This window comes from Myotis nattereri, assembly GCF_964212035.1.
Source record: "Myotis nattereri genome assembly, chromosome: 1".
Classification (NCBI taxonomy): Eukaryota; Metazoa; Chordata; class Mammalia; order Chiroptera; family Vespertilionidae; genus Myotis; species Myotis nattereri.
Window position 1 is genome coordinate 138,168,339 of NC_138075.1, and position 13,884 is coordinate 138,182,222.

Below are 13,884 nucleotides of genomic sequence, written 5' to 3' on the forward strand. Positions count from 1 at the left end.
GAAGGTTGTGAAAATGGAAGAGCTGTAGTAGGCAGGTAGTAGGAAAGGGAACTAATCAGATCCACGTGAACGATAGACAGAGGAGGGTGCAGCTACTCTGGATTAAAACCTCCTATATGGCCCTGACCCATTTGGCTCAGTGGATAGAGCGTCGGCCTGCGGACTCAAGGGTTCCAGGTTCGATTCCGGTCAAGGGCATGTACCTTGGTTGCGGGCATGTCCCCAGTGGGGAGTGTGCAGGAGGCAGCTGACTGATGTTTCTCTCTCATTGATGTTTCTAACTCTCTATCCCTCTCCCTTCCTCTCTGTAAAAAATCAATAAAATATATTTAAAACAAAAACAAAAAAACCTCATATATTTGCAATGTTGCCCAAAGGCAAGGATCGGGTTGTCTCCAGTAGCACAGGGCAGTCCCCAAACAGGGCTGGGGAACACTAGGGACTGGCAAGATGAGAGGCTCAGGAGGTAAGGGGTGCAGTTGAAGATGTGGGGGTAGACATCAGACTTAGAAAAAACAAAATAATGAGAAGGGTGTTAGGCAAAGATTTTCTGTTGGGTCTTCATAACTTAGCCTGAAGAGAAGTGTCACCAAGTTTCCAGTGGGTGTCAATTACCAGCCGACGCCAAGGACATGGCCCCAACCCTGCCTGCCCCCTGTGATCTCTCCTCAATGATCTCCTCTTTATTGTCCTTTTACCCTCATTCTCCTTTCCACTGACATTATTTAAAGATACTCCTTCAACCCCTGTTGCCCTCCAACAACTCCCCACCTCTCCCTGGCCGTCCACAGCCAAACTTCGAGAGAGTGCCCATGCTCACTGCCTCCCTTTAGCACTCACCTCTCTTCACAGCTGCTTCTGCCATTCCAGGAAAATGACTCTCGCTAACACGACCAGGGTCGTCTTGTTACAAAAGCTAAATGGCCCAGTCTTCCCTGTTAGCCTTCAGCACCCCTGGCTTCTAAGCACCATTTGACACACTGGGAGTGTGTCCTTCCTTTTTGAGAATTTCTTGATGGCTTCTGAAGTGCCCTCTCCTGCTTCTCCCCCTGCTGTGCCACCCTGTTCTCATTTTCATCTAAATACTATCCAGCCTTAACGCCTCCTTCTCCTTTATCATTTCACCTCCAACCTTACCCGTGACCAGAGCCATGGCTGCCAAATCATCTTTTGAGTGCATCCCTTCCCATGATCCCCAATGTCACTGTCCTCATTTTGTTTCAGGATCGTATAGTTTCCATGCTTTCTCCAAGTAACTCTTAATTCGTCTCTCTTGCTCTGGATTTTCCTTAGGAAACACACATCGGATCCTGCCCCAATGTTCAGAGTCCCTCAATGCACAAGGAAAGTCATTCAAACCTCTTGGAATGAATCATAATCCTCTACCATGTGTCCTGCTCCTCAACACCCCTTATTCTCAGGTGCCCTTCAGCTATTGCAAACCACACACATTTACTTCCCTTTGGCATGTTTCTTACCCTGGCCACCTCCCCCTCACCCTTGCCTGGAATTCTAACCTCTCTTTCAGGAGTCAGCTCAGTGCCCTTCCTCCAACCTTCCTGGCCCCGTGCTCCTCAGGCTGGGCGTGCCCACTGTGCACTCGGTGCTGCCTGCCTCCTGAAGCCGATCACACCCTGGGCCGCAATCTCCACTGCTGCTCTGTCTCCCTCCCAGAAAGAAATTCTTATTGTGGCCACAGCTGGAATACAGATTCAGCTGTATTTAGATTATTGGAACTAAAACAGTGAAGCTACATAATGGATAATTTTAAGCTCTGACAGGCGGTAAGAGGTCAGCCTCCCCAAGTTCAGTCCCATTTTCAACTTGCATTTAATTGCAACCACGGCGAAAAAAGGGAGCACGTGACTTATCCAGAGGTTTCCGAGGAGCTGCCCTTTCCATTCCTCCATTTCCTGCCTACCTCTTCCCCACACCCCACACCCCAACTTCCCCTCTTCCTACCCCACCACAAATTCTCACCACATGGTCTCCCCAGATTCCTGCCTCATACCTAGCCATACCAAATCACAAATAGGCCCACAAACATCTCTCACTCATGATGTAATCACACTCTGATGTACCCAGCTCTTCTACCCTCTGCCCTCCTGGAAAAATCAGCTCAAGTAAAAGAGTGTGAGACGGATGTGGAACTGTTTGCAAACCCTTCATAGAACCTTCCAGGCATCTCTTCTCTATGTGCAGACTTCTATTATAGTCCATATAGTCCTTATCTCTACATGACAGGTAGACAGAATAGCTTTGGGAAACGTTTAAATGAACTGGGACGGTTCCCTTGTAGATTCTTAAGTGACATTGGCAAGCTGAGATTTTATTTTCCACCTTAGAACTTGATGCCAAGATTAGACTTGTCTGTGTCCAGACGCTGCTAGCTCTGTGAGAAGGGGATTTCGCCGCCACCACTGCAAACACGGTGAAGCCCAAGAACAGGAAAGCACTTTGTGAAAACGTATGACAGATTCAGTTACCAGAGAAAACATCTCCCAAATCTGACCCGTCAGGGTGGCCATGTCTTTAAAATATAGTTTTTTGAAGTAATTTTACCTAAAACATAAGAATACCCTAAACTGCAAAATCAGGTTGGAAACTGAACCTAAACGTAGGCCCATGAGCCCTGGAAACGGGGTTAATGCAGAAGAACTGTTAATTTTATCTAATTTTAATTAATTTTTAATTAGAAACTGATACTTGATTCAGTTCACAGAAAGCAGGTATGTTTATTTAGAATAATTCAGGGCGGTAAATCCACTTTTTCACCTGTAAATTCTGTAAATGTTATGGATTCTAAGTGCATTCTCACTCTATGAAAGGCTCCAAGGGTATTTGTGAGTAAGTGTGCCACGCGCTGTGCTCAGCCCTGGGACTGTGCCAGAGACCAAGCGCGCAGTCGCTGCCCTCGTGGGGCTAAGGTCCCGCAGGGAAGACGGGCCTCACAGACGGGTGTTTCGGGAGCTGCAGTAGGGGGAGGACATTGGGCTAAGAAACACAAAGCAGAGCCCTGACCTGGGTCCAGCTGCGTTGAGTGCACGAGGAAATCTTGATCTTTATGACACCAAAGAATTCCCTGGTCTAAATGCGCATTTCCTGGGTAACATAAGCCCAGTTAATTCATGTACCGAAAAACGAACATAAACCACCCTCTGACCTGAGAATCCGACTGCTCACTCTTAACAATATAATTTTTCCACAGACACATCTCTGGCCTCCCTGCCCTGTAAGTTTTCGATTCCTTACAATCAACAAGAGAGACTCTTAGCTATCCCAAATAAAAGGAGTATCTATACATTAATTCAATACCAAGACAGAATCCTTATTCATTACTAAGACCTTCCCGAATAATGAGAAATCGACTTGACATCACAGGACAAGTGGGGCACAGCGTTATTTCGCCAATTGGGCTGATATTTTAATTTAAAAGAGTCATTCATCAATGTAAAGAAGTTACAGTACCCTTTGAATGGTTTTCTGATCCTTTTCTGCCGTCTCTTTCAGAGTCATAATTTCATCTTCTATAAACAAAAAGAGAGAGAGACCAACCATGAAATTACAAGTTTATGCCCTGTATTCAAACTTCCTGCTTCCAGGCAGGCTGTACACCACTGGCAGGCATGGTGGACGCAAGTCCTAGCAGGACTGTGACCTTCACAACTGCCCTTGACACTCACAGCCGTCTTCCTGCTGTTAAGAAGGCTGGTCAGATAGGGATTAAGAACTAAGTTCAAGATCCAAGTGTGGCCGAGGGCTGAAAGCTTTTCATCAATACTCGCCATGGACACTTTTGCTGCTAGACACAGCCTATGCAAAGTGCTTCAGCAGGTGGCACGTTTTGACTCAGTCAGCACCACCAGAACCTAAAAAAGCACTATTACACCACATCAGAAGAAAAGTCAAACTATGCTGGCATAGTACAAATGTATATTTAAGAGATATTGTAATAGAAATAATTTTATCCATATTTTGTGACTTCTTTATTGCTTACTCGATACCTTTCATACTGCAGATTAAGAGCAACATTATATAATTAACATAAATACAAAGCTAACAGTCAGTGAAAAAAACTGCTTAAAGCAATATAACTCTGGAGGTTAAAATAAAGCTCTCACCAATGTTTATGGTATGTAAAAAAGGGGATACAAATGAACATTTGTACTTAAAATCTGTACCAAAAACTGAAGATAATTAAGTAGTAAGTCAGAGCATATATTTCTGAAGGGCTAACGCTGTTTCTCCACAAGCCATATCTCAATATGTATTTATAAGTTTTAAATGTCATAAATTTTACATAACTAAATAAGCATAAGAAACAGAAATTGGCAAAGGTTTCTGTTTTATAACATTTCTAAGTAAAATAGAGCATGGATTAGCACATTATTTTCAAAGGTCAATGCTTGGCTTGAAAGAAAAAAGCTTAGAAAAGCCCTGAGTTAAAATGACATGGCTCAGGAATATAATTACAATATTTACATATATTCCCTGTCCCAAGCAAGAAATGCCATTTTTAATGAAAATCAAAGATGGCTATCAAACTGATCTTTCAAATGTAAATAACCAGATAAATGTGTGTTTGGAAAAGACAAACATAGCTATGAATTTTATAAAGTGCCCAATATATAGATTTCCCTTAAAAATGACTTTAAAATATTACCTAAAAATGCATTTTCTTTTAGATTGAGTTGGGCTACTTCTTCGAGTTCTGCAACGACTTGAAGCAGTCTCTCATTTTCCACTTTGTACTCCAAACGTTCCTTCACTGAAGCTGTTTCATGGCTGGCCTCTGTTGCCAAAGCTTCCTGAAAGATGGGGAATTCCATATTTGTAAGCAGGGAGCCAAGAATTTAAATATGCAGCACAAGACAAGACAGATACACAAGAGCTATCATATAATTTTCTGAATTCTATTACACACTTACAATATGAATAGCAAAAAGGAAGGGGATTAAATAGAGCTTGCTGGAAGAAAGGCTGCAGTACATTCGGTACAAAGACCACAGCACATGGGGACATTTTATTGACAGGAATAATGCATATCATACTGTTTGTGTGCCCTCATCATTCAGGTCAATTCATTATGGAGCCTATGTCCGGGGAGGCAGCTGGGGCCCCTCACCCACATTTCCCCCGGTGTGTGTCTGAAGTGCTGTCTGCCTGTAACTAGGCAGGCTGGGGGGACCGTGGCCGGGCAGCGGCAGGGGGTGGCAAAGTGCACCGTGAAGGAGGGAGGCTTGTTGCCTTTGTGGCATCTCCCAGTGTCAGTGCTGCCGGTGTCATGAGGAGCACATCACATGTCAAAGTGGTGACGTTTTCAGGCTGGGAGCCGCATGGAGTCCATCAGGCACTCGGATATCCACACAGTTGGTTTTCTGCTTGGTGGAGGAGCCACCCAGAGGCAATTCATATTCCGAACATTAACATGGCTTTGCATGCCTGTCACACTGGGGCTGTGCAGGCGTTGAATGCTATTGAAGACTTCGGTTTAAATCTCTATGCAAACAGTGATTACCTTGTAAGAAGGTTTCAGGATAACTTACAACAAAAGACTTTAAAGTTATAGTTTTAGTAAAGCACGCTCATTTACATTTTTATTATGTGAGTCTTTTGTTTAAATCTTGCCACGTCCATTATGGGAGAGGCTTTTTCTTACGCAATAGAAGCTTGTTGGGACAGCGACTCTTCCTTTCTTCTTCTTCTTGTCTTGTTTCAAAGCTATTGGAGACATCTGAATATACTCGCTTACGGCTGTCTACATTTTACTGCCACACATTATTTTTAAAATTAAGATATAATGGATTGGGGAAGCTGGTGCAGAACTTTATGCTTCATGGTGGTAAAATATTAAACTGATTATGACATCTCAAAATATTAAAGGGTATGCTTACAGGTCATTATATTAGGCTAAAAGAGATAGAAGGTTCCTATATGCCTTGCTTCAAAATCGATAGACACTAGAAATACTTTTGAACTTTAAAGTAATCTTTAGATGAATTCTAACTTATCTTTCCAGAGCAATGTCATGGCTGCAGATACATAAGAATAAGGTTTCCCCTCAAAACCAAAATCATTCCTCCCGATGTGCTGCTTTCCTTTTGGAATTGTATTTTTACTTAACTTTAGAGATACCTGGGAGTAAATTATTAAAATAGTTTCAAAAAATATTTTCCTCTGTGCTCATAATGGCCTAAAAGAAAAATAAGTGTATATAATGTCTTGTATAACAATAATTTCTTACAAATCAAGCATTTTAGTGAAGTAGTTAGGTCAGAGTTAATATTTAAAATAATGTTAAGTTTTGCCTAAGCCCAATTACAAATCTTCATGAGATTGATTCACCATTTCATTTAAATTATTTGAGCTTGATTCATTCTTAACTAAATATCTAATAGTTATGTTTTCTTATTAGCAGAGAAATCCAGTTATTAATGTCTTGTCCCACAGGGTTAAATTTGAAATGATTACAGAATATATTTATAGACTAAAAAGGAATTTATTGAGTTACGGTCTAAAAGGGTTTTTAAATAACAAACAAATAATATTTGCCTTGCTAGGCTTATACACTTCCTAACAGTGACAAAATACGAACACCCACAGTGGATTACATGAGTGCCATTACCACAAAATAAACAAGAACTATTTGAATTAATCAGGTGAAGTCTAAAATTTGTAACTGGCAGCAGCTAATACCTAAATTCATTTTCTAAAAAATATTATTTAAAAGTAGGAAACAAGGAAAACACATTTAACTCAGATTCATTTTCTCCACATAGCCATCTACAGCTCCTGTTCTTATAAGCTTAACCTTTAGCTCTGTCCCCACCATCTGTTCACTGTAGGAACTGCAAGTAATTAACTATTCAGACTCTCACAGCAATGAGGACACTCATTAGCAAAATGAACAAAGGGATAGTTCTGGGCTGCCACGGTCATCTGTTACACTCTGAGTGGCAGGTTTTGTGATGGTGCTCCTTCTACCATCTGCCCACACCACTAGTTTTGGTTTACTTCAATCATGGGACTTATTTAAAATATGCTGCATTAATAAACCAGGGCTAGGAAGATCATTAAAAGGTGGTTAACTAGATGTTGCTAATTTAAAGTCATGTTGTCATAGATGAGAAATTGTGTGTGACTCATGACCATCTTGTAATTTTAAGTTTATAAAGGAACTTGCCAATTTAAAATGTTCCTATTATGTGAAAAGTAGGACTCCTGGTGGTGGCTTACGCACTATTTTGCTTGTAAACAGTCGCAAGATGTGCAGATTCATGGTTCCCAGGGTTTTTGATTCTAAACTATTCTTGAAAGAATAGTTTCTGAAAACTGGTATACTCTAGTGCCTTGCTGCTCAAAGTGTAGTCCATGGACCAGGAGCCGAAGCATTACCTGGGAGCTTATTGGAAATGCAGAATCTCAGGCCCCAGCCCAGCCGGACTATCAGAAGCTGTATGTTAACAATTGCTGCAGGTGGTCCATATGCACAATGAAGTCTGAGAAGCACTGTTTAGAGCACCGCCTATGCCTCCTCAGCAGTCTCCCTTCTGCCATGTGGGTGCCTCGATGCTGCAGGCTCCATGCACGCCACTTGGACATCTCAATTTGATGCTGGGGGTGGAGTACGTTCTGATGCGTGCCCAGGCTGCACGACAGTCACAGAGCAAAGCAGGTGCTTTCCAGTGAGTGACAACCAGGAAAGTGGCATGCTGGGGCAGTGACACCCTGCAGAGCTGCCACTCTTGAATGACAGCTCTGTTTCAGAACTGTCAGCAACAAGCAGTTATGTTCACCTATGGGGGTGGAGCGGGTGCATGAGTGATGGCTGCACAGCTCATATGTGTTGGGGTAAGAAAAAAAAGGGAAAGGTCTTTTCAAAGAAACTCAATTGCAATTAAAACACATATGTGGCGGGTGGGGTGGCTCACTGGTTGAGCATCGACCTATGAACCAGGAGGTCAGGGTTAGCTTCCCAGTCAGGGCATATGCCTGGTTTGCGGGTTCCATCCCCAGTGTGGGGCATGCAGGTGGCAGCCGATCAATGATTCTCTCTCATCATTGATGTTTTTATCTCTCTACCTCTCTCTTCCTCTCTGAAATCAATAAAAAATATTTTTTCTTTATTGATTAAGATATTACATATGTATCCATATGTTCCCATTGCCTCCCCTCCCCCCAGTCCTGCCCTCACCCTCACCCCCTGTTGTCTGCGTCCATTTGTTAGGCTTATATGCATGCATACGCATCCTTTGGTTGATCTCTCCCCCTACCCCCAACCTCCCCTACCTTCCCTCTGAGGTTTGAGCATCTGATTGACGCTTCTCTGTCTCTGGATCTGTTTTTGTTTATCAGCTTATGTTATTCATTATAATACACAAATGAGCGAGATCATGTGATATTTATCTTTCTAAGACTGACTTGTTTCACCTAGCATAATGCTCTCTAGCAGTGTAGTATTCCATTGTATAGATGTGCCACAGTTTTTTAATAAAAATATATTTTAAAAAAACACATATGCGCATGCACACATATCCATGTATATGCACAAATACCCTGACAAACTGGCCTGCTTTAGTTTTCAAGGGGATTTACCAACGTACAGCTTGGCAACCTGATAACTCCAAGGGCATGCAGTTAAGTCACAATGGTTTCCTACAGAACTAAACCTGAAAAGAAGTTCAGTCCTTGAATGAAGTTATTCTCAGGAAAATTCAACATTAAGGATGTGTGACCTGGAGAGAGGAGGCTTCTGAACTTGAAGAGCTTCCTTTTCTAATTTTCATTTTCTTATAAATATAAATAAAACTAGCTGTTTATTAAACTTTCACTTTTCACTCTTCTAAGGTCATAATACTACATTTTTGACAGATGTCTCTCAAAAACAGCCCTGGAGAGATATTAGGACTACTTATTAACTGTAAAGCTGTCTATGTGATTTGACTATCAGTAAGAATTAATTACAGTGTTTTCCCACTGATTATTCAATTTGCTTGTTTCAAGTTTTTTTTCAAGTTATTTCCATTGCTGCTTTGGAACTTTCTAATTGTTTCTCTAAATTCTGTTTTCCAAATCTATTTTCAGATCCTTGGCAACTCAAGCTTTTTTATACCACTAGAGGGAGCAGGTGTATAAGATGAAATTTTAAATAAAACGATGCATCATCTAGAATTTAAGTGGCATGGAGTTTTAGGAAAGCTAGTTTTAGAGGAGTATTTGAAAAGTATTTTTCCAGAGAGTTATTTTATATACTACGTGATCTGTTTTTGTGGCATTTATTCCGTGTCCTTGAAATGCATACTAGTCCTGGTGAAGCTGGGAGAAACGTATGGACCCAGCTAATCAGATTTATCTCATTTTCCTCAAATCTGAGGGTGTTTACAGGAAAGTGGGTGTGGTCTCCTTGGGGGAAAACTGCAGAGGATTAGCCAGCGGCTCTGGGATGCCAACCTGAACCAAAGAACACCCTGCTTACAGGACAGCAGCATGGAAACTCCCACCTCCTGTCCTCCTCACAAAGCCACCTCCATCCTTATCTAGGACATTCAGACAGACCAGGTAACCAGCTGACAACACTTAGAGATGTAAACACTCCCAGTCAGACCTCATGTTTTAGTGGAATGAGTTCAGTTAGGAAGTTGGGACCTTATCAACAGTCCAGAGGCCTGTACAGTGCATTTCATGGAATGTCAACCAGAAGGGCACATACACTCAGCACTTCCTCATAATGATAACTAGAATTCATAGGCTTATCTTTTTTCAAAGAGCTCAAAGCAATTCATATCCAGTACAACAGGTATCCTTCTCATCACTTTCTCTTAGCCAAGCAGGTATCACTTTCCAGTTCACAAATGGAAAATAAACGAATCAAAATGGCCTTGCCAATTGATGCTGCACTTCTTTGGCCAAGGCAAAACTAAAAGCCGAAACCCAACCAGGTGTTTTTTAGCCTTTTATACTGAATAATTTTACCTAAAAAATAGGGGTAAGATAGGCCCATGAAAAGGTTCATAAAAGTAAATGCAAAATCTGGATCTTCCTTCTCCTCCAAGGCCATCAGAACATGTAAAAAGACAATATTCAATTTTATTAGATCTGTGTTAATAACAACACTACATTACTTAGAAGATGATCATTTTTTTCTAGAGCATAAATAACTTTAATTGATTAAACAAAGCAAACACTCCTTCACCAACCTGAGCCAGTTAGTAAGCAAAGTCCTTTAGAAGGATGCACGTTCAGTTCCTTGTCTCTTCTAACTTCAAAGTTTTAATTTAAGATTGCACTTAAAGGGACCACCAGCTCATAAGTGTTTCTTTCTAGTGATTTTATTTGTAACTTCTCATATTTTTATTACTGTCAATAGTTACATGTATATATACGTGTGCAATATATTAATTATAATAATATACATTGTAATAGAAATATACATTATCCTATATAATAAAAGGCTAACATGCAAATTGTTCCCTTGACCAGGAGTTTGACCAGGGGTTGGGGCCAGCCTTCCAACTGCCTGCGGCTCCTCCCACTGGCTGGCCCCGCCCCCAATTGCCCCTCCCCTAATTGGGGGCGGGGCTGGGCAGCCAACCTCCTGCATCCCCTCCCCATGGACAGACTGGCTCAATCAGCCCAGATTGGGGCAGGCTGGCTGGACCCCACCTATGCACGAATTCATGCACCAGGCCTCTAGTAATAACATAATCATATACTAGTATATGTGTTTATACTAAAGGCCTGGTGCACAAAATTTGTACATGGCTGGGGTCCCTAGGCCTAGCCGATCAGGGCCGATCAGGGCCCTCCAGCGGCTGGCTTGGGCCTTTCTTCCGGCTGCCAGCTTGGGCCTTCCTTTGTCCTTCACCGCCCCTTAGTGGTCAGCACACATCATAGCGAGGGATCCGTCTCCCAGTCTAACTCCCGCAGGGACAATTTGTATATTAGGCTTTTATATATATAGATATATGTATATGTATGTATAAAACAGCCTTTAATTCTTACTGTAGAGCACAGAGCTCCACTTCCTTCTGTAGGCTGTGGATTCAGCTGGACCTCGAGCTCATATGCCATCTTTACCATTGACTAGCTGTATGTCTAGTGGGAAGTTACTTAAGCACCCTGTCTCTGCTTCCTCATTTGTAAACTGATCTGTGAGATGAGAGGAGGTACCACTTTACTCCATTCCATGTTCTTTCCTCCTGTGTCAAATATTAATTGACCATAAAGGCGTGGGTTTATTTCTCTGCTCTCTATTCTGTTCCATTGATCTATATGTCTATTGTTATGCCAGTACCATGCTGTTTTGAGTACTATGGCTTTGTAGTATAGCTTAATTATCAGGTAGTGTGATACCTCAAACTTTGTTTTTCTTTCTCAAGACTACTGAGGCCATTCCAGGTTTTTCATGGTTCTGTATAAATTTTTGAAATTTTTGTTCTAGATCTGTGAGCTATGCCATTGGTATTTTAATAGCAATTGTGTTGGATTTGTATATTGCTTTGGATAGTATGGACATTTTAATGGTGTTAATTTTTCCTATCCATGAATATGGTATATGCTTTTGCTTATTTGTATCTTCCTCAATTTCTTTCTTCAGTATCTTATAATTTTCCAAGTACAGATCTTTTACCTCCTTGGCTAAATTTATTCCTGGTACCTTTTTGTTGCTGTTGTTGTTGCAATAGTAAGTGAGATTGTTTTCTTAATTTCTCTCTGTAATAGTTTATTATTGATTTATAAAAATGCCACTTATTTCTTTTTAAAAAAATTCTTTATTGTTGAAAGTATTACATATGTCTCCTTTTTCCCCATTGACTTCTCCCAGCTCACTCCTGCCAATTTCTGAATATTAATTTTATATCTTACTACTTTGCCAGATTCATTTATTAGGTCTAGAAATTTTTGGTGGAGTCTCAGTCTCTTCAATAAATGGTGTTGGAAAAATTAGACAAATACATGCAAAAAAAAAATGAAACTAGACCACCAACTTATACCATACACAAGAATAAACTCAAATTGGACTAAAGACTGAAATATGTCACAAAACCATAAAAATCCTAGAAGAAATCATAGGCAGTAAAATCTCAGAAATTTCTTGCAGCAATATTTTTGCAGATATATCTCCTTAGGCAAGGGAAACAAAAGAAAAAAAATAGGACTATATCAAACTAAAAAGCTTTTGTACAGAAGAAACCATCAACAAAATGAAAAGAGATCCCACTGAATGGGAGACCATATTTGCCAACGACACATCTGATAAGGGGGTTAAATAAAAAAACTTATACTACTCAACAAGACAAACAACCTCAAGAGGACAAAAAAACAAATTAAAAAATGGGCAAAGGACCTGCATAGACACTTCTCCAAAGAGAACATACAGATGGCCAAGAGACATATGAAAAATGCTCCACATCACTAATCATCAGAGAGATGCAAATTAAAACCACAATACAGTAAGACATCTCCTCATGCCTGTCAGAATGGCTATCAGTAAATCAACAAACAAGCACTGGCAAGAATGTGAGGAAAAGGGAACCCTCACACATTATTGGTGGGAATGCAGGCTGGTGCAGCCACTGTGGAAAACAGTATGGTGTTTGCTCAAAAATTTTAAAATGGAATTGCCTTTTGATCCAGTGATTCCACTTCTGGAAATATATCCAAAGTAACCCAAAATACTAATTTGAAAGAATATATGTTCCCCCTATGTTCTTAGCAGCATTATTTAGTATAACTAGAGGCCTGGAGCATGAATTCGTGCATAGGTGGGGTCTGACCAGCCCACCCCGATCTGGGGTGCAGCAGAAGAGGGGTCGGGGGGGCAGCCAGGGGGAGGGGCTGCTGGCGACTGGCCAGCTGGCACCGCCCCCCTGTCGAGGGGACAATTTGCATATTAGCCTTTTATTATATATGATAGCCAAGATATGACAACAGCCCAAGTGCCCAACAATAGATGAGTGGTTAGGAAAGCTGTGGTACATTTACTCAACAAAATACTACTTAGCCGTAAAAGAGAAAATCTTACCTTTTGTAACAGCATGGATGCACCTGGAGAGTATTACACTAAGTGAAATAAGCCAGTCAGAGATAGACAAATACCAGATTATCTCATTTATATGTGGAATCTAATGAACAAAATAAAATGACGAACAAAATAGAAACAGAGGCACGGACACATGTAACAGAGTGACAGCTGTCAGAGAGGAAGGGGTTTGGGGGACTGGATGAAAGAAGGAGAAGGGATCAAGCAAAATATAACACAGAGACACAGACAATAGTGTGGTGATAGCCAAAGGGAAAGGGGCTGGGGCAGGTGGAGGTGGGCAAAGGGGAATGGGAATTGGGACAGAAAGAGAGTTTGCTTGGGGCGATGGGCAATGCAGTGTGCAGATGATGTTTGGTTGAGTTGTACACTTGAAGCCTTGTATGGTTTTGTGAACCAAACTCATCCCAACAAACTCAATTGGAAAAGAAAAAAGAGGTACCACTAATGAGGCACCTCGCATGTGCTGGTTGATATTCAATAGATTGTTATTCCCCGAGCCTCTCTGCAAGCCTCTCCTACTCACCTGATCAGGTTCTTGCTCTCACACAGAATAATAAAACCCCTCTATGGCATGGACTGTGGTTGAGCCAGGATAGCCCAGGGGCTTAGAGCTGACTTGAGATGAAAATGAATTCATCTTCAGGGTCCACACTTTCCACAGCCCTTAAAATTATTCTCCTTGACAGAAGTCTAGGCTCTCTTTTTTGCTCTCTCTTTTTCCAGTTTGTTCCCATCAGTCTTTTGAGCAGTGAAACAGCTCCTGGCTCCCATTTCAACAGGAAGAACTGGGGGAAAACCCTCTGAGAAGTTTCCTTCTTGACATTTCTCCTTAAGGTCAT

At 41.3% G+C, this 13,884-nt stretch overlaps 1 protein-coding gene across 1 annotated transcript in view; it reads right to left on the reverse strand.

Moving 5' to 3' along the window:
- The window catches only part of LOC308530513 (uncharacterized protein C10orf67, mitochondrial), a 152,272-nt gene that overhangs the window by 102,549 nt on the left and 35,839 nt on the right, over positions 1-13,884 (reverse strand). The window contains exons 7-8 of the mRNA XM_081107221.1: positions 4,664-4,808; positions 3,469-3,527 (exon numbers count right to left, since the gene is read on the reverse strand). Coding sequence (XP_080963347.1) covers positions 3,469-3,527; positions 4,664-4,808 — 204 coding nt within the window. The remainder of the gene's footprint in view (positions 1-3,468; positions 3,528-4,663; positions 4,809-13,884) is intronic.